Consider the following 26,100-nt stretch of genomic DNA (forward strand, 5'->3'; position numbering starts at 1 on the left):
ACATGTAAATTGATTGATTGATTGATATTCATCCTTTTTGTGTTCTCTGAGCTTCCTCTATCTGTGGTTTTGTGTCTACCATTACTTTGGGGAAATTCTCAGTAATTATTGCTTCAAATATTTCTTCTGTTCCTTTCTCTTACTTCTCTTTCTGATATTCCCATTACACGTATACTACACTATTGTAATTGTCCCACAATTCTTGGATATTCTGTTCTTTTTTATTCTTTTACTCTATTTGCAATTCAGGTTTGGAAGTTTCTATGGACATTTCTTGAAGCTCAGTGATTTTTCCTCGACCATGTCTAGTCTCTTAATGAGCTCGTTAAAGGCATTCTTCATTTCTGTTACAGTGTTTTTGATTTCTAGCATTTTCTTTTGAATCCTTATTAGCGTTTCCATCTCTCTACTTACATTACTCATGTTTTTGTATGTTGTCTGCTTTTTCCATAAGCATTTTAATCATAGTTGTTTTAAATTCTAGATCTGATCATTCCAACACCTCTGCTGTGTCTCAGTCTGGATCTGATGCTTGCTCTGTCTCTTCAAACCACATTTTTTGTCTGTTAGCGTGCCTCATGTTTTTCTTGTTGAAAACTAACAAGATATACTAGGTAAAAGGAACTGAGAAAAATAGCCCTTTAGTGTGAGGTTTTATGTTTCTCTGGCTAGGGGTTAGGCTGTGCTTACTGTGTGCTATAGTTATAAGTTTCAGAGGCTACAGCTTCCTCTGGTGTCTTTGTTTTTGTCTTTCCTTGTCTTTGAGTTTCTCTAGAGACTTCTTAAATGTGCAGTTCTTCTAGGTGGATTCCCAATAACGTGCAGAACACTTTTGATGTGGTGGTAAGGTGTGTACATGGGGAGACAGTGTTCTATAGGCCTGTGATTAGGTATCAGTATTTTAGTGAGCCTCTGCCCCAAACTTGACCTTCACAAGTCCTTCTCAGTTTTTTTTTTCCCCTCCTTAAGTGAGACAGGAGGAAGGGGCTGGAATTGGATATTTCCCTTCCCTTAAGTTGGTTAGGCTCTGGCAAAACAGTTTCCCTTTGAGCAGTTTTTGTTAAGAACAGAATGCTCTAGACATAATTCAAGATAGCTACTTTTCCCTTCCTCTCCTGGAAGGATGGAGGGATTTTTCTCTTATATTCACTGTGAGAACCTGGTAGGTGTTCTGGAGGTAAAACTCACAGAAGTGTGAGGGGTCTTCTTAAGACTGGGCCCCCTATCCCCAGACTTTTCATCTCTCAAACTTGTCTACACTGAACCTAAAGCAAGCCATCAATTGCTAGGTTTTCCTACCCTAGAACTGACTGGTTCCAATGGAGTTTTCTGTTTCTGGGCTTCTGTTCTGGGAAATTGTAATTCTCTGTATCTGCCTGTCTGTCTCTCTAGAGACAGGAAGGCAGTGGTTTGCCCTGTGACCTCAGTTCTCTGATGGATCAAAGAAGAGTTATTGATTTTTAGTTTGTTCAACATTTTCCTTGTTGTAAGGATGGGAGTGATAACTTCTAAACTCCTTATATGCCTCCCAAATGCTGGCCAAGCTCCATGACCATAAATCAAGTGTAAGTTTTTCAGTCCACATTTGACCTGAACTCTCAATCATATTCAACAATACCATTCTTTCCCTCATGCCTTTGCCTCTGACTCCATGCACTGAACCTCAGTGACTGGACATTTCCTTCTCATCTCAGTCTCTCTGACCCTGTTCTTCTTGCAATGGACTTCATCCTTCTGGCCATTCCCTCTCAGTCTCCTTTGCAGACTTCCCCTCTTCTACTTGCCATTAACTGTTGTTTTTCTTCAAAGCTTCTCTCCAGCCTCCTCCTCTAGGGCTATTTTCCCTCCCTAGACAATATAATCCATGCTTAAGTGTCAGTTACCACTTACTAATCATGTGTCCCTGGGTAAGCAAGCAGATCGTTCTGAGCATCAGTTTTCTTATTTTGAAAAAGAGCTAATAGTATCAAATGTATTTTCTGAGGGTTAAGTACAATAATATAGAGAAATATATGTATTGCATGTGTATTTATTAGGTGCTCACTTTTCTTCATTTACATTTTGCCTTGGGTTTGGGCTCTCAGGTCACAGAATGTGGTGGAAATGGTATATCGTCAAAGTATTCTTTTAATGTTGTCTTAAAGTGTGTTGTAAACATCTGAGATCTTACAGTGGCTCCAGGTTTCCACATGGTCTGATCTCATTACCTCTCATCCTCATCGATTTCCACCCTCACCTTTCTCCCTGACCAGTGACACTGGCCTCATAACTCTGGGCTTTGGTACTTATTTCTCCCTCTGCCTGGAGTGTCTGTGCCCCATCCACATCCTAGCCTTCCCTGAACATGGTACTCCTTCCTTCCTCCCCCCATAACTCTTCTCCATAGCTCTTTTCACTGACATTTACTACCTTTTATTTAACTACTTTTCATTATCTTTGTCTCATCCATTAGAAACTAAAGTCTGTGAAGGCAGGGCTTTGTCTGTTTTATTCACTGTTGTATTCCCAGGACCTAGAATGGTTCATGGTACATAATGGACATTTAACCAATATTTGTCAGATGAATGAATGCAATTCTGGAAGCCTGACTACTGAGTACTACATACTCCCTGTTCTAACAGAGGATTCCTTATGATCAGATCATTAGTATAAAAAACTGAAAAACAACAAATAATTTGGCAAACTCTTATGGGACTTGGACAATCCCTAAGGCCTGGTCTGCATCTTAGGAGCATAGCTAAGGCCTAGCTCTCAAAACCGGGTGATTGGGGCTTCCCTGGTGGCGCAGTGGTTGAGAATCTGCCTGCTAATGCAGGGGACATGGGTTCGAGCCCTGGTCTGGGAGGATCCCACATGCCGCGGAGCAACTAGGCCTGTGAACCACAACTACTGAGCCTGTGGGTCTGGAGCCTGTGCTCTGCAACAAGAGAGGCCGCGATAGTGAGAGGCCCGCGCACCGCGATGAAGAGTGGCCCCCGCTTGCCACAACTAGAGAAAGCCCTCGCACAGAAATGAAGGCCCAACACAACAAAAATAAATTAATTAATAAACTCCTACCCCCAACATCTTTAAAATAAGATTGATTTAAAAGTAAGATTTAACTTTAAAAAACAAACAAGCAAAAAATACTGGGTGATTATCAAGCCCTGTGTGGGCTCAGCTATGCCATACTCTCACAGTAGAACACATTAGGAATCTGTAGAGATGATGGCCTAAGAGCAGGGAGGCCCAGCTGTCCTGAGTGGAGAAAAATAGAGGCTAGGAGATCAGGAGAGGCCAGAGGGTTTACCACCATTTCTGTAAAATTCATTCTGTCGAGAGAGGCAGCTATGGATACAGAGAAAACTATCAAAATGTGAGCTTTGTTGCAAAGTTCCAAAAAAGAAAAAAGGAGGTCTAGGTTCTCAGACAAATAATGAAAAATGCCAGTTTGGAAAAGAAACTCACTATAGACAGAAGCAATTCCAATTCTAACTTGTCCTGTTCCAATAGGTGTTTGTGGTTGTGCCTTAAGTCTTCTCTGGTTCGTTCTGTTTTATGAGGACCCAAAGGACCACCCGTGTATAAGCAAAAGTGAGAAGGAATACATCACGTCCGCCCTCACCCAGCAGGTAGAACACGCATGCTCCACTTTGGTATCTCCCAGATTCTGTGCCAAATAAAATGTGCTCCATCTTGTCCTAATGTGCTAACGATTAATGGGTTCCTTTCCAGGTCAGTTCAAGTGCACCATCTCTGCCCATCAAGGCTATGCTTAAGTCTCCTCCACTCTGGGTCATTTCCCTCTGTAATTTTGCTTTTTTCTGGGCAAATAGCTTCCTGAGTCTGTATACACCAATGTTTATCAACTCCAAGTTTCATATTAATGTAAAAGAGGTAAGTACACCTTCTGTTCTTCACTTTATGAAGGACTTTGCACCCATTTCCTTTTCTCCCATGACTCTAGTCCTAGGTCTTGCCCACCCCTATACTACTTAGCTGATGTTCTTTACCTTGAGACGTCACTGTTTCCAATTATTAGGTCAACATTGCCCAGAACAAAAGGTGTACACATGGTGTCTAGCATTCCCACAACAATACACACTCACCCACATTCCCACAGATTCCCTATCTCCCATTCCCTGTATAATCACCCTTATGTATTCCTTAAGGCTCAACACCATTGTTCCCTGCAGGGTCGGATCCTTTCCTGAAAGTCAGTTGGCCAGGCTCTACCACCCTTTCCAGCTCATACCAATCCTCTCCCCTGGGGAAAGGCAAAGAGTCCTGGGTTGTGAACCCATGACTCACAGCTTGCTCTGAAAGGACTGGAACTTTCATTGGTTGTCTTACTTGGAGAATTACTGATGCCTGGAACCTTCTTTTGTTTGATGCCATAGTAACCAGAAAAGACTCTAGAAATGGAGTCTGGGCTTGCCATTTTGAGACATTCTATAATGAACTTCCAGTAACCCAGCCTAGTGACCAGTGTAACAGTGAGGTCACTTAAGCTCTCTAAGATTCAATTTTATCTTCCATGAGATCATGGATTTGCTGCAAGGATTAACAGCAGCTGGTCCACAATAAGTACCATATACATGTTTTCAATTGTTATCTCTATCATTTTCCCCACAGACAACATTTCCTATTCCCAACATAGTTTTCCTCTCTACCATCTAGGACTTTCAGGTCCCAACAGAAAATTAGGCAGATTGTGATGACTGTTTCTGACGTCAAAATGATTTTTCTCTTTCTCTTGGGTAGTGTGTCCCCAGAAGTAACTCTGGGATTGTACATTGATGGTTTTCTATATGACAATACAAATTTTTAGATACTGAATTTCAGTGTAGGGATTATCCTGTTTCTCATACTCACTCACAATAACATTCCCTCCTCAGAATGGGCTGCTGTCTTCCCTCCCCCATTTGTTTGCCTGGATTTTTGCTATCCTAGCAGGTCATATGGCAGACGTCTTCCTGTCCAGGAATATTCTCAGCCTACTCACCATCCGGAAACTCTTCACCTTGCTAGGTAAGAAAAAGCCAGGACATTCAAGCACTTTGGGGTATTTCACCCCCTTCTTTGGGATGCACCTGACTGTGTTGTCTGAATCACTCCCCAGGACTTCTCCTGCCTGCCCTCTTCAGCCTGTGCCTGCTTTACCTGAGTTCCAGTTTCCATGGCACTATGATTTTCCTGATACTTGCTAATGCAACAGGAAGCTTTTGTATGGGTGGAATATTAATAAATGTCTTGGATATTGCTCCCAGGTAAGGTTTTAAAAATCTCTTTCTTTCTTGTATCCAAGTTCTCAAAGTTTTAAGATTTCAAGTATTTTGGAACTGATGGTCAGCAGGTCAAAAGTTCTGAAGAAGCATCTATATAGGTCAGACATATAACTTAAATAATATTTATATACCAAATGATATATGCAAATGTATGCAACTCTCACATGTGTATGAAGGAGTATAGTCCAGTGATCAGGAGAACAGATTCTAGAGTCAGACTATTGGGTTTCATGACCATTTTCCTCAAACAAAATACTTACTTTCTCAACACCTGTTTCTCACCTATAAAATGGGAGTAATAAGAAAATGCTTACCTCATAAAGTTATCCTCACAAGAGGATTAAACAAGTTAATATAGTCAAGTACATAGAATAGTGCCTGGAACATAGCAAACATGTATAAGGGTTAACTGATCCATTAAAATTGTTATTATACCATGTTTATATATTATTACTCATGAAGAAAAGCCATCAGTTAGTAATATTTATTTTGTAACTAAGGAAACTGAGTTTCAGATACTTAATTGTCAGCCTAAGATGTCATCACTGGCTTGGAAATTAGGTAGGATTTTAATCCAGATCTCTGTGACAAAGAACTTTTCCTCTTTTTACTATGTTATGCCTTTTTTTAGATATAATAAGTGTGACTAATGGAAGCAGTTCTGTCATTTGCACAACTCCAGGGGACACTCTTCACATTGTACTTTATAGGGCTAGCACTCTCTGGAGAACATAGATCCAATATGAACAGAATTCTTTGAAGTTTTGTAAAGCAGTGACCTGGCGTAGAGAGGCAAAAATAAACCAAGAGTAATCTACTTTGTCACAATTCTGTAAAGAATCTTGCCCATCAGATCTACACTAGGTGAAGGCCAGAGTAATGAAGACATGTATCCATTTGATTTATTGAGTTCTGAGACCCTCCTTAAAAATGCCTGCATGTATTCTGATTACTTGGAATTATATAAAGACATAAATGGATTATTTGATATAGAATACACAATGCCACCTGAGCCATATGCACTCTGAAAAACAGGTAAATTAAGAATGTATATACAAATAGATAAAAGAAATTATAAATAGCTACCATTTACTGAGTATTTTTTATGTGCCTGTTATGCCCCAGTGTGAGATAATATTGTCCACATAGTGTGGATAAGGAAACAAAAGACCAGGGAAATGAATGTATGTAAAGTCACATGATTAGTAATAAGTAGAGGGAAGGTTCATACCTAGAATGTCTGCCTCCAGAGCCGTCTAGATGTAGTCAATGCCTCACTAGTGTTATTTACCAGTACCTGGTCATTAAGATGGGAAATATCTCAGCCAGCAATGGCTTGGATAACATAGAACTTGACCTGAGTTGCATCATTCTAATGGGCCCAAATACCATGTTTGCCAGGTAATTTTGTAGCATCAGAGAAGATATACTAATAGACAATTTGGAAATATTCTTAGTCTCTTAAGCTAATTCATCCTCAATATTTAGGGCATATGTGCATTATGTCACAAACATATTAATTTATAATGCTTAAACTTTTTAATGGTTGGGGATGAAACTTATTCCTAATATTCCTAACCATATACTTCCCTTGCCTATTAAAAAGAGTCCCCTTAGAGGATAAATTACTCAACTGTCCTTTTAGGGGAATTTGGTCTTTGCTAGAACTGAGGAATAGGGCAAGTGATTATATTTTTTGAGCATAACAAAGGCGTCAAGGAAGAAGAGGAGACACAGATGTGGTTCTGTGAGAATACTGTTTGGGAAATGAAATTGAGTGAGACAGAGAAGACCTGGGAATGTAGTGACCATCTCTTTGGTGGGTAGCATGAGTAGAAAAGCACAGAGGATTCTAAAGATGCTGTGTGATACATTAAGCAGGCACTGTCATCCCCTTGACATTCTTAAAGGGAGGCTCCAAAATTTTTTTAATTGCTTTTAATTATTTTTGACTGATGGATGGGTCATGCACCCTTGAATTTCCCCCCATGTGGGACTGAAGTATAGTTCAGGTATCTGAATCTTATTTACGTTCTACTAAATCATTATTACACCAAAATATAAAATCAATTAAATTGAAAGTCGACTTCAGCAGCTATTTACCCTTCCAAAATGCTTTTACCATGGGTTATTGCAGCTGAAGAATAAGCAGTTTTAGAGCTAATGGCTTTCCAGGAAACTGTCCTGCATTAAAACAATCTCAAGGTTGTTTTCATTCCCCATATCAAATACCTACTGTTTGGGATTTGGGTGGCATGAGGTATGGAGCATATAAAGCTCTCACCTTGCTACTCTCAGATTAGTGAACTGCTCCATACTTTGGATGTGTAATAATTTTCAGAGTAATTGTCCTAGCACTCAGGACTCTTGACACTGGGGATTTTGTTTATATCTCTAATTATGAAATGAAAGCGCCTCTTTCAGTAAAAATAGGTTAAATCCTTTCCCACCACCACAGCATGCCAAAGACTTCTGAATCTGAAAAGACAGCATAGTCATTAAAGGTGCTATAGTTACTGAATATATAATAGGATAAATGCAAAGAACTCCACACCTAGACTTGTTATTGCAAAACTGTGAAAAAAGAGAGAACTCTTTTAAAAACAGCTGTATACAAAAGACATTACTTTCAAAGGAGCAATAGTAATACTGACAACTGCCTTCTCAACAGAAACTATGAAAGCTAGAAACCAATTCCTAACATGTTACAAAAAAAAAAAATCATTGTTAACCTAGAAGTCTTTGTCCAGCAAACATTTCCTTCAAGAATTAAGGTAATATAAAAACATTTTTCAGACAAACTGGGAATTCATCCACAGCAGACCTCCAGTGAAAGAATTATTAAATGGGAATTCTTCAGGCAGAAGTAAAATAATCACAGATGAAACATAGAGGTATAGAAACAAATGAAGAGAGGCAGAGAGGAAAAATATTAGAGTAAATCCAGTAATTACTGAATTCACAAAACAAAAACAATAATACCCTATAGGGTATAAAATATATAAATTAAAATGCATAACAATAAATAGCACATAAGATGAGAGGATATAACTGAATTTAAGTCTCCCAAGGTATTTTCATTAATGGGAATTTTTTAAATATTAATTTATATTAGAGCATAATAAGTTGAGGATACATGTTTTAATCTCTAAGGTAACTACTGAGGGATAATAAAAGTGTAAAGGGAATGATATTTTAAAAAAACAATGAAAAAGAAATCAAGTGAAATTATAAAGGAAGATAGGATAGAAGGGAAAAAAAATAGAATGATGATCATTTTAAGTCAAATGTGTCAGAAAACATGAAATATAAAAGAACTAATTCTTCCAAATTTTAAGTTAAACTTGATTGAAATAAAAGCAAAAACAAAATGTAGTAGATTAAAAGTAAAATAAAGGAAACTAGATCAGCCAATGTAGACTTTAAGACAAGATACATTACTAGAGATAAAGAAGGATATTTTATAATTATTTTAATCCACTAGAAGATATTTCTATGCATCTAACATTTTACAACCATAAAGCAAAATTTGAGAAAACTGGTAAACCTCCTCATGGGATTGAGCAGCTTATGTATGACTGATATTCTGGCTGGGAAAAACTGGAAAAGTCCAGATAAAATACCATGAGTATTCACTAAAAGGTATCAGACAGCAGCAGAAGCCAGTAGGACCAAAGACATCAGAGGCTAGCACCTCTGAGAGGTGAGCTGACAATCCCCACCATTTTTTCCTTGGGGCTATTTGCCAATTCTGGAAATTGGCAAAAGGCTGATAATCCAACTTTGGCCCTGGTAGAAACCTGCAGCTCTGGACATAGAAATTAGCCAAGCATTTGTCAGTTGCACAGGGCTAGAGTGGCAAAATTGGAAAGTAAGAGAACTTAAACACAAAGTCAGTTTCTCTCCTTGAGATGTTTTTTGAATTCTGAAGTTTAATAGGGTAAGGGGCAAAAAAAAGTCTAAGCTAAAAATCAATAAGAAACATGGCAGAATTTCCCATACCATCTGTGCTAAGGAGACAAGCTCTACCAGGGCCTGGTGGGACCCAGCTGAGTATACCAAGCTCTCTATTTAACACCATGGAGGGCTATATTCAAGGAACAGGGGGTACCAGAGGTAAACTGAGTCTTATCAAAATTGAAGCCTAGCTTCATCTCATTTCATTCCCTACTTAGGTTAGAGTGTTCAATTTCCTCCCCTCCAAATCTATCTATTAGAGAAAAGAGTAAATCTTTTCTGGCAAAGTACAATATATTCTAAAATCTATAGCTTCTTTATTTAATGTCCATCATTAAATAAAAATTACTAGGCATGCCAAGGGACAGGGCCATTTGATTAATAACCATAAAATGCCCTTAGAAATAGTCATACAAATGATACAGATATTAAAGTTATCAGGTAAGGGCTTACCTGGTGGTGCAGTGGTTAAGAATCTGCCTTCCAATGCAGGGGACACAGGTTCTATCCCTGGTCCAGGGAGATCCCACACACCGTGGAGCAACTAAGCCTGTGTGCCACAACTACTGAGCCCACATGCCACAACTACTGAAGCCCATGAGCCTAGAACCCATGCCCTGTAACAAGAGAAGCCACCACAATGAGAAGCTCCCACTCACTGCAACTAGAGAAAGCCCACATGCAGCAATGAAGACCCAATGCAGCCAAAAATAAATAAATTTAAAAAAAGAAACTCTCAGATCTTTATTATAAATAAATAAAAATAAAGTTATCAGGCAAAATGAACTTCAAAATATCTATGATAATATACCCAAGAAACCAGGGAGAAAGCTGAAGAAAATAGATGAAAAGATAAACAATTGACCAACACTGGAATCTATAAAAACAATCAAATGGAAATTCTAGAACTGAAAAATAAAATGTCTGAAATTAAGATCTTCATAGATAGGTTTAATGACAAATTAGCCACAAGAGAAGATAGATTGGTAAACTGGAAAACATCATTAACAAAATCCAAATTGAAACATATAGAGAAAAAAATAGAAAATAAAGAAATTAGCAGAAATGCAGAATTAAGTGAAAAGGCTAACAAATCTGTACTTAAGTCTCAGAAGGAAAAAACAGATAAAATGTGACATAAGCAGTATTTTAACAGAAAACAGCCCCAAATAGCTCAAAAGTAATAAAAGACCATAAGCCACACATGCACAAAGCTCTGCAAATTTAAATCAAGATACAATGTAAATTTATATATATTATATATATATATAATATATATATATTATATATATAATATATATATAATATATATATATATAATATATAGTAAGAATGCTGAAAGTCAAAGATAAAGACAAAAATCTTAAAAGGAACTAGAGAGAAAAGACATGCTACTTTCAAGTAGCAAGAATAAGCCTGACATCTGACTTTTCAACAGAAACTATGAAAGCCAGAAGATAATGAAATAAGTTCTATAAAATGCTGAAAAATAAATGCCAACCTAGAATTTTATGCCTAGTGAAAATATTCTTCAAAAATCAAAGCAAAATAAAAATGTTTTCAGACAGGCAAACAGAGAAATTTTCATCAGCAGATTTTCACTAAAAGAAATATTAAAAGGAATTTTTCAGTCAGAAAGAAATTATCCCTGATGAAACCTGAAAATGCAAGACAGACTGAGGAGCAATAGGGGGTAAATATGTGTGTTAGGAGACCATTGATCTTTAAAACAACAGAGAGTATCTTATGAGTTGAAATGCATATAGAAATAAAATACACTAAAGAATGAAAATACAGGATGAACTAATGCAAAGAACTAAAAATTCTCATATTCTGGCATTATAATGAAAATAGTAAAAGTATAATTCATAATAAACTTAAGTAAAGTGCATGTTATATCTTCAGTGCTGGAAAGAATAGTGAAATAATGTCATAGAAGGAAAAATGAAATGAAAATGGATTAATCTAAAAGAAAAAAAGTGCAATGAGAAAGGGTAGGTCAAATAGAAAATAAATAGTGAGCAGGTAATCACAAGTACATTAGTAATTATATTAACTTAATATGGATGAAATACTCCAAGTAAGTATCAAGATTTTCAAGCTCAATAAAAAAGGAAATGCAGCTCTATGCTGCAAATAAAAGACAAATTAAACATGAGGATACAGAAAGGATGAAATAAAAGAATGGGTAAAGATATGCCAAACAAATATTAACCCAAAGAAACCTGGAATAACTATGTTAATATCAAATAAAATAGACTTTAATTCATGAAACATTATTAGAAATAGTGATATTTCATAATGGTAAAGAGAAAAATATCAGAATTCTACTTCTTTTGGAACCCAATCTTACAGCTTTAATTTATACTCAACATGAATTGAGCAAACTCAAAGAACTAGACAAATTTACAATGAAAGAAAAGACTTTCACACACTTCTTTCAATAGCCTATACCAAAAAAGAGGTAGACAAAAAGTAAGGATATGGATGATTAAACAACAACAACAACAATGAACAGAGTTGACCTAATTGACATATGTAGAACACTGCACTCAATAAGGAGAGAATTCACATTCTTTTCAGTTGCCCATGGGACATTTTTTCTTAAATTAACAGTATGCTGGATCATAAAGCAAGCTGTAATTCATTTTAAATGACTAAAATCATTCAGAATACATTCTTTAATCACTGTGAAATTAAGGTTGCTATCAAAAGCAAAAGATAGGTAACTCCCATTGCTTTGAAATTAATGTTTAGGTCAAAGAAGAAATCGCATTTGAAATTAGAAAATATTTTAAATTACAATGAAATATGACATATCAAAGCATGTGGGATGCATTTAAAATCATGCCCGGAGAAATGTATAGCATTAAACATATATACTGAAAAACAATTAAGTCTTAATATCAATAATCATGTTTGTATCTCAGGTATTATAGGTAGGGAAAAAAAGCAGCAAATTAAACCCAAAGAAAGTAGAAGGAAAGAAATTATGAAGAGTAGGACAAAAAAAATGATATGTAAAGCCAACAATATCAAAAGTTGCTTCTTTGAAAATTAATAAAATCAGTGAAATAAAGAAGATTGATCAAGAAAAAGGGAAAAATTATCAGTATAAGTGATGAAAAAGGGTACATTGTAATAATTCTTAGCACATAATAAAGAAAATAACAGAATATTATAAACAAGTTAATACCAAGAAATCTGACAAGTTAGGTGAAATTGAAAAGTTCCACAACATATAGACAGAGTCATAAAATAAAATTGTAAGTATTTTTTGTGGTGGAAGGTGATTATGAAGGCAAAAGTAACAAGGGCTCCCAAAGGCATAAGTGGCCCTATTACCACTGAAAACCCAGGGGTTCTATTGCTAAAATGAAAAAGGAAACAATGAATACTGGAGACAAGTGATGGTTTCTGCCCCAATCTGCACCTGTGGCTGCTCGTAACCATAAATCTTCTTCACACATTAAAAGACACTGTCCAGCTCCCCTCAAAAAGAGACAACTCAAATTTCCACCATGTGACTGCATACAGCTCCACAATCCAGGGACTCTAGGTCCAGATGTGATGCTTCTCTGACCCAGGACCCATAAACTGATAAACTATACACCCCCTCCCATATTTAACAGGTAAAGGCAGAGTAAGAATGGAATAGATGCAAGGAAATAAAATAAGAGACAGAGCAAAACAAACAAAAAGCCCTCACTCTCATAAAAGGCAAGAATTGAAAACAGAGAACATTTAATGGTGAAATCTGTTGGGCAGGAAAGGCACAGACTCCCTGTCCTGGAGTGAACTAATTTCTTGATTAGACATGGATTCTGTTCTGCAAGAGGCACTTCCTTGTTCTTTATGGCTGATGGATTTGATCCCTACTTTATCTATTATTCTCTGTGGCTTCCCTGCTTTTGTAGCTCCACTTTCTGCTGAAGTTGGTTTTGGCGCTCAGGAATGGCCAATCACAGTTGCTTGTAAACAAGTTTCTGGTTTCCTTGCCTGAATAATGGGAGCAATCACTGGGGCCAGTAGTTCTGGGACTGTGAGAATAGGTCAGGTGAACAGAGCCCTTCAATTTTGTATTAATCCCAAACCTGTTCCTATTACCAACACACATCACCTTTGGAATTTCTCAACTGTATTTATAGATTTCCTAACTCTGCTGGCTTTCACTCTAATATGGCCTAATTTTCTCAATATATTAATATTCTTTACTGCTAAAGCCAATCTATCTGGCTCTGCTGTGCAACCAGAAAGTTACTTATATCCATGTACTTTTTCAGACATTTTTAATGGAATTTGAATAGTGGAAATGGGAAATTTAGGAAGTCAGCAGTTATCTCTCTTAAATCTCATTTCATTAGATTTTTCTTGCAGCACTTGCATTACTTTACATCTGTGTATTGTCATTCATTTTTGTATAGATATTATGGATTTCTTAAAGGATTTACAAATGTAATTGGACTAACAGGAGGACTAATTGCTTCCACTGTGACTGGAGTGATCCTTAGTCAGGTGAGGAACACCCAGACATGGGTAGTTATTTTTCTCATATTAACTGTACAGAAAAAGAAAGTGTAAGGCATACAAAAAGTTGCAGAGAAGACATCAGCAAGAGGTGAGTTATGAGTTTTTGTGTCATATTAAACTTGGCATTTCCTCCAAACTTACAGAGGATACAAGTTCTTTCTTGCTATATGTCAATTAGTTGTGCTGGTAACTCTTTAATCATTGGTTATTGAAACAGAAGTGGACCTCTGTGATTTTTAACAATTAATGTGTGCCTTTATCAAAACAGGTAGTTGACTGGGTGAATGGTAATATAAGTAAGAAGATATAGTTTTATCAGGAAAGGAATGAAAAATCAGGAACAAATACAATTTTTAAATGATCAAAAGAAACAATTCTATGAAGGCTGGCTTCTGTTCCTATGGATGAGGTTACCTGAAATTCTCCTCTTAAAAATACTTAAAATGCCTTATCTGGTGCTGAAGGAAAATAACTGCTAGTCTAGAATTCTACAATACATCAAAAAAAATCCATCATAAAAAATGAAGTTTAAATTCATCCATTTTCAAACAGAAACAGAGAATTCATCAGAAGTAGGCTAGCACTGAGAAAAAAAGCTAGTTTTTTAGGGAGAAATAAAATTATCCCAGATGGTAGATTGGAGATACAGAAAGGAAAAGAGGCAACAGAAATGATCAATATGTGGATGATTCTACAGGAATATTGTATAAATTGATAGTATTATGTAAAGAAACCCCAGTTCTCAAAGCTGGTTACCTAGTGGAGGCAAAACCACTATCATCACCCAGGTGATAACTGGAAACACGTGCACGTTCCTCAACCATCACATTTATTCTGACTTTTCTTCTTAAGCCACAGATAATTTACCCACTAACCATTAATACTAAGTTTCTTTATTATTTGTTAGGTTAGTTCATCTTTGACCAGGATTTATTTATCTGTTATGATGACTCTGTTCTAATACACCTGAACATGCTTTCTCCAACACACTATATGCAAATGGCTGTACAATCTTTGCCAACATATTTTGATGAATTCTGTGGTCCCAGAATCTAATAATATATATTCAAAAAATTTTTAAATGCCTTATCAAATTTTAACAATCATGTTAAATGCATGCCTGATCTTGAAAAAAAAAATAAGGGAAAATTTCAGAGATTGAACATGAAGGAAGAGCTTGATTCCAGAGAGGTAAATGACCATCAAAGCCACTGGCTGCCTTGGAGAAACTGCCCATCCTGGGTGTTATAATGGACACCCAGTTATAATGGACAAACAAAGCATAAGAGATAATATCCCAAAACCACTCATAAAAGAAGAGTTAGAATTAAAATGCTGATATTTATCTGTAACCACTAAGGACTACAACCTCACACCACTACTACCATGTAGCTCATATATAAACTTGGAGGAAAGTTTTGGAGGAAAATCTCCAAGCTGAGAGGTAACAGTGTTCAGGCAAATACTCCAACTGCTCCTTGTCCCACAACTTTGGCCAAGAAGAGACAATTTGTACTCACCATGGCCAAATTTCCCATAGAGAGGAGCCCCCCCACCATCATGTGCTAGGACTTATGGTATCAGAAAGGCTAGAAACATCATTATAACCATGGAAGCTCCCTGATCAGAGAGGTAGGCTTATTAAAAAAGAACTCCAGGAGACCAGGGTGTGTTTTCTCCCCCTGAGCATGGAGCTCACTCAGCCTGTTCTTCCAATTAACTCATTCAGACTTGCTGAGCTGACTTCCCCCAAAGGTGACAGGAAACATGGCTCCAGAACTGTCCGAAGTTGTCTCTGCCCAGTGAGGAAACTTATCTATTTCAGCCTCGGCTACAAAGGGAGAGGAAAAACTGAATATAGACTCTTCTGAACGTTTGAAACAATAAACCAATCTTCACAATGGTTTGAGGCCCTAATTCAAATTCTATTGTGTCCAAATGCCATAAGCCAAGAATTGAATTTCTAGTAGTCCACAGATGCCTAGTAAAAGTAAATAAATTTTTTTTTCTGGAGAAACTCTAAATTCATATTCCAGAATTTCCTTAGGCATAAAGTTTTGGTGAATATGATTTTACAATCAATCAAAAATTATAAAATGCTTGAGGAAATAATGTGTTATGTGAGAGATGAATAAAAACCACCGAATCAGATCCTCAGAGATATTGGACATATATGTATATATTTAAAGAAGTAAAAGAAAGGATTGAAAATATAAAATATAAATAAGAAAAAATAAATAAATATAAACTTAAGAAACATAAGTTTAGGGCTTCCCTGGTGGGGCAGTGGTTGAGAATCTGCCTGCCAATGCAGGGGACATGGGTTCAAACCCTGGTCTGGGAAGGTCCCATATGCTGCAGAACAACTAGGTCCATGAGCCACAACTACTGAGCCTGTGTGTCTGGAGCTTGTGCTCCACAGCAAGAGAGGCTGCGACAGTGAGAGGCCCACACACCGCGATGAAGAGTGGCCCCCGCTCACCGCGACTAGAGAAAGCCCTTGCACAGAAACGAAGACCCAACACAGCCAAAATAAATAAATAAATAAATAGCGTTCCCTTTAAAAAAAAGAAAAAAAGAAAGAAACATAAGTTTAGACAAAGAACTAAATCTAACCTCTGGCACTTAAAAATATAAAAATTAAAAATTCAGATTAAGTATAGCTAATAAGAGAATTAGTGAGGCTTCTGTCTCCATTAATGGGAGGCTAAGTAATTTGGACCAATTCTCTTAAGAAAGACAATTTAAAAGCCTGAAAAAATGTATAAACGTACATGCACAACAATTTTACTCCTTCCATAAGGGAGTCAACAGACATCCAAAGTCCCACCTAGTTATGGCATCAAGTTCAAAGTGCAGAATGTATCACCCTTTACTGGGGGATGATGCATAATGGCCCTCTATATCTGGAATTACATGCTCCATAATGCTGTATACAATGGTAGCATAGCAATCCAATAGCTGCAATAAATACTTCCTTTCAGAAAAGGAGAATTGGAAAAGAAACAGCAATCATTTGTCCTTAGTAATGCTGACACACTTCTAGGCAGACATTTTGAGAGTCAGATCCTGATGAATGTTTGAATGTTCTTCAATCAGGCTCTGAAACAGATGAAGGTAGGGACTGGAGAGTCTTTGGAGTGGTCTCCCTTGATTAGTGTGTTTGGCATAGAGGAAGGCGAGTGAATCCAATGTTTGTGGAGAAGAGGGCAGGCTGGAAAGTAACTATTGCAGATACAATAAATTTTTTGGTTCTCGGGCATTTCCCCACTTCCTTGAAGTTAGATATATTTATATAATTTATTTTGGCCAGTGACACATGAGAGAAAGTGATATGCATTCATTCTGAAGAGAAGAACTGAGAACTAAGAGGCCACTCTCTCGGACACAGCAACTGGCAACAATCAGAATGTCAACTGCAACTCCATTGACCAGGATCCAGGAATGAAGAGATATGGAGCATAACCTCTAGCCAACTTGCTATAGACATTCAGTTTAAACAAAAACCAAATCTCTGCCACTAAAAGCCACTAGGAATTGCGGGGGGGGGGGTGCAGTGGGTATTGGTTACTGTAGTATAACCTACTCTATCTTGACTGGTCAGGAGGATCTATCCTCCTGACCACATGAATCACCACATGAATGAATCACATTAAGAAAAAAATTATAGAAAATACAAAATATGTGGACTCAGTGAGAAGGCCCAACATACATTTAACTGGAGTTCCAGAAAACAGAATAGGGCAGAAGTTAAATTTGAAGAGAAAATGATTGTTTCCTAGTTTTTCAGAAATATAGCAATTCACATCTTTAAGAAGTCCATTAATGACAAGTAAGATAAACAAAAGAAATCCACAGTTGCACACCTCATAGAGAATTTACAGAAAAGTAAAGACAAAAAGAAAGTCATGCAAGCAGTAAGAGAAATAAGAAAGGTTGCCTTCAAATGAACAACAGGTAAACTAATCTCTGACTCTTCATCCATAAAAAAGGAAGCCCAGAAGACAGTAGGATGATATCTTCAGTATACTAAATGAAAAGAACTGCCAACTTAAATCTGTAAACTCAGTGAAAATATTTTTTAAAGGAGATAACATATTTCAAGCAAACAAAAATCAAGGAAGTTCAATTCATTAATGGACATTTAAAGAATGTTTTTAAGCATAAGAAAGTTGGAGGTACACATAGGAATGAAAAAGAGTAAAAGTGGTGTGTGCAAATCCACTTATTTACTTATTTGTTTTATTGTACAAAATAATAAAAGTGTCTTGTGGAGTTTTAAAAAAACTACATGTATAGAATGAATGAAGTAGAGTAGACAGTAACAATAGTAAATTAATCAGGAGAGGATAAATGGAATAAATTATTCCAAAGACTTCATGTTCTCTTGCCATAGGATAAAAGTATTAATAGAGTTTGGTGCACCAAGGATACATGTTGTAATTTCTAGGGTAGTAATTTTTAAAATACAGAAAAATGTGTATAAATTTCAAAGTAACTGGAAAATGAAATAAAAACACTTTCTTTAATAAAAGAGGGCAAGACACAAAAGAAAAAGCAATATAGACCAGGAGTTGTCAATGTAAAGTCAACAAAATAAATAGGTAAATTAAGATACAGCACTATTTATTCAGAGACTACAGAATTATTCTCCAGCTTTCATTTTTAAATTGCATAACTGTGTGTGTATGTGTGTGTGTGTTAAAATAAAAACCACATAACAGAAATTTACCTTCTTAACAAATTTTGAGTGTACATTACAATATTGTATAGTTAGTATTGTTAACTATATGCACATCATTGTATAATAGATCTTTAGAATTTTGTCATCTTGCATGATTGAAGCTCTATACCCACTGAACAAGAACTCCCTGTTTCCCCTCCTCCTGGACCCTCTAATTTTTTAATACATAAAGATTAGTATTAAATTTGGGGGGTATGTGTATTAAAATTCCAAGACATAAAGTGTGGAACTTTCAAACCAGGAGAGAGGGGAAAACATGGAACAAAAAAATTTTTAAAAAAGGAAGCAAAAGCCCCTCAATGTGAAAGAAGATAAGAAATGGTGTGGGGGTTGGGGGTAGGACTATAGGTAGAAGAGAGGACAAATTAAAAGCACAAAGACAGATGGTAGAAATAAATCCAAATATACCAAAGATCGCAATAAATATAGATGGACTAAACTCTGCAATTAAAGGACACATTTTGTAAGACTAAAAACAAAAGCCATTCATATGCTATTTATATATAAAATACATACCTAAAATAAAGACGTAGAAACATTGAAAGTTGTAAGGACAGCATAAAAAATGAAGTAAACATTAACCAACAAAAGATGATATTATTATATTATCAGCAAAAAAGTTTTTTCTTTAAGCAAAAATACTAGAAACAATGAGAATCAGCTACTTAGTAGTTTACAGTGTATATTTCCCCAGCAAAACTATCTTGTTCAAGTCTTAGCTCACCTACTTATAAGATATGTGACCTGGAAACATTTCTTAATCGAAGTCTCAGTGTCTCCAGGTGTAAATGGCTAAGATGACATAGAAACTTCATGGGGTTAAGGTAATTACCAAATCAGATCATGTATGCAAGTATCAGATGTTTATGTGTTCAATGCATAACAGCTATAAGTATTTTTAGTCTCATATACTTTTAATTCAGGAAAAATAAAAGTGTGTTTGCTATCCTATTGTTTAGCATTCTGAAAATGTTAGCAAACACAAATGTCAAGAAAACTTAATTACGGATATATACAATGTAAGTGTAGACGAAAAATATAACATTATGTACAGAGAATGTAATTGTCTTCCTGGGGAAAAAAAATTAAAGTTAGGTAGCATACTGTGGAAAAATCTAAAGCACAATATCAACCAATATTGCAAAATACCTATGGGTATTTTGAAAATTGTACAAAGTCCATATGAAATCCAAATTGTACAAAGTCCATATGAAATCCAAATTGTACAAAGTCCAAAAAGTTGCTGCACACCTATTGAGCAACATCAGTGAAAATATTAGATGGGAGAGGCACGTCAAGTCTCTAGGTTGGAAATGTATAATATCTCTTATATGTGGAATCTAGAAAAATGGCAGAGATTAACTTATTTGCAAAGGAGAAATAGATCTACAGATGTAGAAGACAAACTTATGGTTACCAAGGGGGAAGGGGATGGTAGGATGAATTGGGCTATTGGGATTGACATATATACACTACTATACATAAAATAGATAACTAATGAGAACCTACTGTATAGCACAGGGAACTCTACTCAGTGCTCTATGGTGACCTAAATGGGAGGGAAATCTAAAAAAGAGTGGATATATGATTCACTTTGCTGTACAGCAGAAACTAACACAACATTGTAAAGCAACTATACTCCAATAAAAATTAATTTTAAAAAAGTTTCTAGATTGGACTTCAATTCCAAATCACAATAGATTCTATTAACTTGAAATTAGCACAAGCTTTATTATTTATCATTAAATTTCTAAGCACATCTTGGTTTTTTCCTCCACTTTCTGTTTGCCTACTACCTGTCAAATTTGTCAAATTTGGCATGTTTGATTATAGAAATCACTATAATTAAATATATTTAATGTCTAGTTTGTCAGGAAACCTTGTTTTACTTTTTCAGTGTCTACTCTTAATTATATTTTAAATGAAATTGATGATGATTTAATAATGGTCAAGTTCTGAAAAGAATACATTCTATATAATAAAGTTTCATTTCAAACCAGAAGGAATAGATTGATTTTTTTAAAAACATAGTGGCAAGCCCACCTGAAAAATACAATTACACTCTGTTCTCATATTTACCCCCAAGTTAATTCTAGGTGATTAAAAAATGTAAATGAAGAAAGGAAACAATAAAGATACTAAAGTAAAATAGGAGTTAATAATTATTTAAGCTTTAGGCAGGACATCCTTGAAAAGCATGGCACCAGAGACCAAAACCCAGTCACAATGCATTTTACATTTAACTACATAAAATTTAACCTCAGCTGATGAAAAAGTAAAGGGCAAAGTGGTAAAGAAAATCTGAAACATAACTGAAATTTAATGTCATCTTTGAATATGGATTCCAAAAATAAATTATCTGTGCACAGAATCCACCAACATATTAAAATATATATGACACTATGATTAAGTAGGCCATTTTCTGTGAAAGTAAAAGTGACTCTATCAATAAAATCTGTTAATGAAACTGATCATATTAATAGGCTGAAAGAGAAAATGTGTCAACAATTTTTATAAATAAGGAAAGCATATTTGACAAATCTTATTCAAAAGCATTGCTGTATATGTAATTAACCACCAATATATTCAAATTTATAGCAACAAAAAGTGAAAAACAACTTTAAAGAAATAAGGGATGCTTTTGTAAATTTTATAAATCTAAACTCTGGATTACTAATCAGTCAGTAACAGTTATGATATAGTTAAATATTTCCTGATATGCAAACATGTTTATGAGATATTTCTAAATGAAAAACCATATGCATTCTTGGCTTTAGCACTATATACATACAATGTCCTTTTTATACATGAAAAATTATATATACATAAATCTAAATCAAAACATGGAAAGATAAATAATGATTATCTTTGTAGAGTGAAATGGCTTTTTTTGTGCCTTATGATAGTGTTTTGCTGTGTTTTAGTGACATGTGTTGTGCCTATATTAATTTTAATATTACATTTTAAATGTTACAAAACACAATTTTTTGCACTTTAATTCCTCAGGATCAAGACTCTCCCTGGCTTAAAATCTTCTTCATGATGGTAGCCAATAATGTGATAAGCCTAATCTTCTACCTTATATTTGCTAAAGCAGAAATTCAAGACTGGGCTAAAGAAACACAAAACACTTATCTCTGAAGGTAAGAAGTGATCCGATTAAGGGCAGATTTTGAAGCTGGGGATGCAGGAAAGAGAGGAGCTAAAGATGGCCCCTGAGCAAACTGTGGTGTTGCTGACTGAGATGGGAAAAAAATAAGGGGTGCAGGTTTGAGGGAGAAGAGGGAGCCATGTAAAGTCTGAAACTATTTGACATCCTGATGAGATGGCATGCAGCCCAGCGGATATACCAGTCTAGAATTCTTTAGAGATACTGGGGCTAGAGATATAAGTTTGTGAGTCTGGGCCTCTCTAACTTCTAAAGGTGAGGAAGAGAGGGGGATGCTTACAAGGGAAACTGGGAAGGGCCTTTGGTGAAGTAGGAAAGACAGTTGAAGAATGTGGTGTCTAAGAAGAAAAGTGAAAAAGGTGGGAATGTGTACTTGTGGCAAATGCTATCAAGGGGTCAAATTATATAAGGTCTGTGAATTTATTAATGGGTCTGGCAAGAGGTACTTTAAAGGTGATCCTGACTAGAGTGGTTTTCAAATGAATGATGGAGACAAAGCATCCATTAAAGTTCAAAGGGGAATCTGATATTGTGCTTTTCTTCTCTAAACTCTCTCAGTGGTAAATAAATAAGTAGGAAAAAACGTATTTTTGTAGAAGTAGTTCAGCTAGTACACAAATAAGAATTGATAGATGTAGAAAATCCCCATTTTGCAAACCCCAGTGAATTAAGGATCTAGGGTTGAGCATCAGTGGCTGATATCACAAAGAGAGACATAGAGACATTGTGTACATCCTGGTGAAAAAATGCACCACCACCAAGGTCTTGCTAAAAAGATCAAACTGAATGTGATCAAGCCTCAGGATACAGCTACTGTTTTCTAATAAATACAGAAAATAGAGAAAATGATGAACTAAATCCTAAGGATATCATCAGCAAATCTAAACTGTCTTATAATTGTCTTTAACAAATGAATTATAAGGAAAAAGAAGAGTGATGGATGGGGGCTCTCTAATTCAAAGAGACTTTAAAGACATACAAAATGTTTAAAAACTGGCAAAACTAAAGTCTACAGTGATACATATGTGGGTAATAAATCTACAAAGACATGCACAGAAGACATTACACTAAATGTCAGGATAGTCATTACCTGTAGGGGGAGGGAGAGGTTGTGATTAGGAAAGACCACATGGAAAACTGCTGGGATCCTGGTGATAGTCTGTTTTTCATATCCAAATTTATGATTAAAAGAGTGTTCATTAGGTGGAGACTTGAGGGTTCTCTATATAGAGTACCATGTCATCTTCAAATGATGACAGTTTTACCTCTTCCCTTCTGATTTGGATACATTTTATTTCTTTTTCTTGTCTGATTGCTATGGCTAAGGAAGTGAAGACAGCAAGAATAGACAGCCCTATAAAGGAGAGCTGAGAAATGGCATGGTACAGTGGGGAGTTTTTTATATGTTTGTTGTTTTAGAATTGATGTAATAGTATATAAACTGATGGTATAATCTAATAGTGAGGTTTCACAACGTTGGAGAGAAAATGCACATGCAGAATTAAACTACTTGATTTACCAGGACTCAGGCATACTATGAGACTCAGGTTGAAGCAGCAGCTGAGGCCCTGTCCATAGAGAACTTAGAGAGCATGGCACAGAGGATGGAGGTGTGTCTCGGTGGGCACTTGCAGTAGAGCTCTCCTTGAAGACTGTGAGCTTCTGCAAGGTACAGCCTAATGGCTTCACCCACTGAAAATCATCCCAGGTCTGCACCCAGGTCCCCTCTTCCTCTCCCTAAAAAACCATCATGATAGAGAGAGAGGGAGGGGCAGGCTGGTGAAGGGGCTCTGACCACCATGCACATGTGTACATCCACAGAAAAAAAAAAGGGGAGCAGTGCACCAGGCTGTAGAAGTCTGGAGAGTTCTGCCTTTCTTGGTCGGGAAGTGCTGCTGCTACTGATAACAGCAATTTTATAGGCAAAGAAAGTATTTGTGCTCAAGTAAACTTTTATTACACAAATTATGTACATATTTAAAAATGGTGTGTATGATTCCTCGTTAAAAAAAAAAAAAGAAGTCCAGAGGGGATGAAATCCAAGCACAGTGCAGAGGCTGGCCTTGGATACAAACCCAGAGTTTACCCATAGTAGCTGAGAGAAAGTAGGGTTTATGGATACAGACTTGGTAGGTCAACACATAGGTTGGCATTTTGTCTGTGCAATAAACAGTGAGGTTTTCACTTAAACTGTCCTCACTTCTTCTCATTCTTTTTTTCTTTTTCTCTGTTCAGTGGCAGTGATTTCTCCTACTCTGTCTTCCAGCTCACTGATCTGTTCCTCTGTATCATTTAGTCTACTATTGATTCCTTCTAGTATATTCTTCATTTCAGTTATTGTATTCTTCATCTCTGTTTGGTTGTTCTTTTATATTTTCTAACTCTTTGTTGAAAACTTCTAATTTCTCATTCTGTGCATCCATTCTTCTCCCGAGTTCTTTCATCGTCTTTATGATCATTACTCTGAACTCTTTCTCAGATAGATTGCCTATCTCCACTTCACTTAGTTCTTCTTCTGGGATTTTATCTTGTTCCTTCAGCTGGGACATGTTCTTCTGCCACCTCATTTTGTCTCAGTTGCTATTAGTATTTTTATGTATGTAGTTGGTTAGTTATATTTCTCGACCTTGGAGAAGTGGCCTTCTGTAGAAGAAGTCCTATGCATTCTTGCAGCATACTCCTCTCTTGTCACCCAAGGTATAAGCTTTAGGGATTCCCCCTAAAAGGGCTGTGTGTTGTGGTCCTTCTGTTATGGCAGTCTGCCTATGTGGGTGGTCTGGTAGACTTGGTTGGCCCCTGACCCGGCTGGTTGCCAGGCCTTGCCTTGTGTGGATGCTGTTGCCTAGTAGGGCCTGGTCACAGGTGGCTGACTGCAGAGCTCCTCACAGGGCCCCAGGGTTAGTGCTGGCTCACTGGTGGGTAGAGTAAGGGTCCAGAAGGCTCCAGTGCTGTTCCCCCCCACCATTGGTGGGTGAAGCCAGGTCCTAGTGTTAGTTATGGACTACTGGCAGGCAGAGCCAGGTCCTGGAGTCTGGCTGCAGGGCCCAGGGATCCCAGAGCTGCTATCAGATTGCTGGGAGAAGGGGTGGGGTTCCTGACAGTTGCATATGAGGTCCTTCATGTCCCTGTGTTGTCCTGCTAGTGGGCAGGGCTGGGGCCCAGCTGGTCCCAGGGTAGGGTGTGGCCTGCTACGAGTGTGCTGTGTGGCGCTCAGGCTGTGGGACTGTGGTTTTCTTGCGTCTGGTGTCTGCCCCCTGGTGGGTGAGGCTGGTCTGGAAGCTAGTGCAGGCTTCCTGGAGGGCAGGGTCAGTGCCTGCCCACTGGTGGGAGGAGCTGGGCCTTGGTCTTCTGGTGGGCAGGGCTGTGTGTAGATGCCATGTCTAGAGGCAGCTTTGGGCTCAGGAAGTTTTTAGGCAGCCTGTATGCTGATGGATGGGGTTGTGTCCCCACCCAGTTAGTTGTTTGGTCTGAGGCATCCCAGCATTCCAGACTGTTGGGTGGGGCCAGGTCTTGGTGCTAACAAGCCAGAGAGAGGATCCCACACAGTGGCACCCACCAGCATCAGTGGCTCCCAAATATGTATGCCACCAGTGTCTGTGTCCCCAGGGTGAGCCGCAGCTGCCCCTCACCTCTCCAGGAGACTCTCCAAGACCAGCAGGTAAGTCTGGCCCAGGCTTGTATCAAATTACTGCTTGTGCCCTGGGTCCTGGTGCATGTGAGGTTTTGTGTGCATCCCTTAAGAGTGAAGCCGTGGGGCCTCCCTGGTGGCGCAGTGGTTGAGAGTCCGCCTGCCGATGCAGGGGATACGGGTTCGTGCCCCGGTCTGGGAGGATCCCATATGCCGCGGAGCGGCTGGGCCCGTTAGCCATGGCCGCTGGGCCTGCGCATCCGGAGCCTGTGCTCCGCAACGGGAGAGGCCACAACAGTGAGAGGCCCGCATACCGCAAAAAGAAAAAAAAAAAAAAAAAAAGAGTGAAGCCGTGAAGCTTCTATTTCCCGTAGTCCATTGGGACTCCTGAAATTAAGACCCACAGGCCTTCAAAGCCAAATGCTCTGGGGGCTTGTCTTCCTGGTGTAGGACCCCCAGGCTGGGGAACCTGATGTGGGGCTCAGAACTCTCCTATGGGGAAACCTCTGTACTATAATTATTCTCCAGTTTGTGGGTTGACCACCTGAGCATATAGGACTTGATTATATTGTGAGTCCTCCCCTCCTACCCATCTCATTGTGGTTCTTCTTTCTGCCTTTAGTTGTAGATCTTTTTCTGGTAGGTTTCAGTCATTTTCATAGATGATTATTCTGCAAGTAGTGATTCTGATGTGTTTGTGAGAGGAGGTGAGCTCAGGGTCTTTCTACTCTCACATCTTGACCAATCTCCAAGGTTTTTACTTAAGAGACAGGAGTTGAGAGAAATGGAAAAAAAAGGAATCCAC

At 37.4% G+C, this 26,100-nt stretch overlaps 1 protein-coding gene across 14 annotated transcripts in view; it reads left to right on the forward strand.

Annotated features, from left to right (window-relative positions):
• Positions 1-26,100, forward strand: part of SLC17A1 (solute carrier family 17 member 1) — a 228,744-nt gene that overhangs the window by 41,120 nt on the left and 161,524 nt on the right. For 10 of the 14 annotated variants that reach the window (XR_014295460.1, XR_014295461.1, XR_014295462.1 and 7 more), the window contains 6 exons: positions 3,493-3,611; positions 3,715-3,876; positions 4,878-5,010; positions 5,102-5,249; positions 13,649-13,739; positions 21,505-21,641. Coding sequence is in view for 4 of the 14 variants with exons in the window: in XM_082637880.1 (XP_082494006.1) it covers positions 3,493-3,611; positions 3,715-3,876; positions 4,878-5,010; positions 5,102-5,249; positions 13,649-13,739; positions 21,505-21,639 (788 nt within the window). In the remaining 10 variants the exon portion in view is untranslated. Of the gene's footprint in view, positions 1-3,492; positions 3,612-3,714; positions 3,877-4,877; positions 5,011-5,101; positions 5,250-13,648; positions 13,740-21,504; positions 25,415-26,100 lie in introns of those variants that run through there. The other 4 variants (XM_082637881.1, XM_082637878.1, XM_082637879.1 and 1 more) reach the window with 4 other exon arrangements.

The sequence above is a fragment of the Mesoplodon mirus genome (assembly GCF_964341445.2).
Source record: "Mesoplodon mirus genome assembly, chromosome: 12".
Taxonomy (NCBI): Eukaryota; Metazoa; Chordata; class Mammalia; order Artiodactyla; family Ziphiidae; genus Mesoplodon; species Mesoplodon mirus.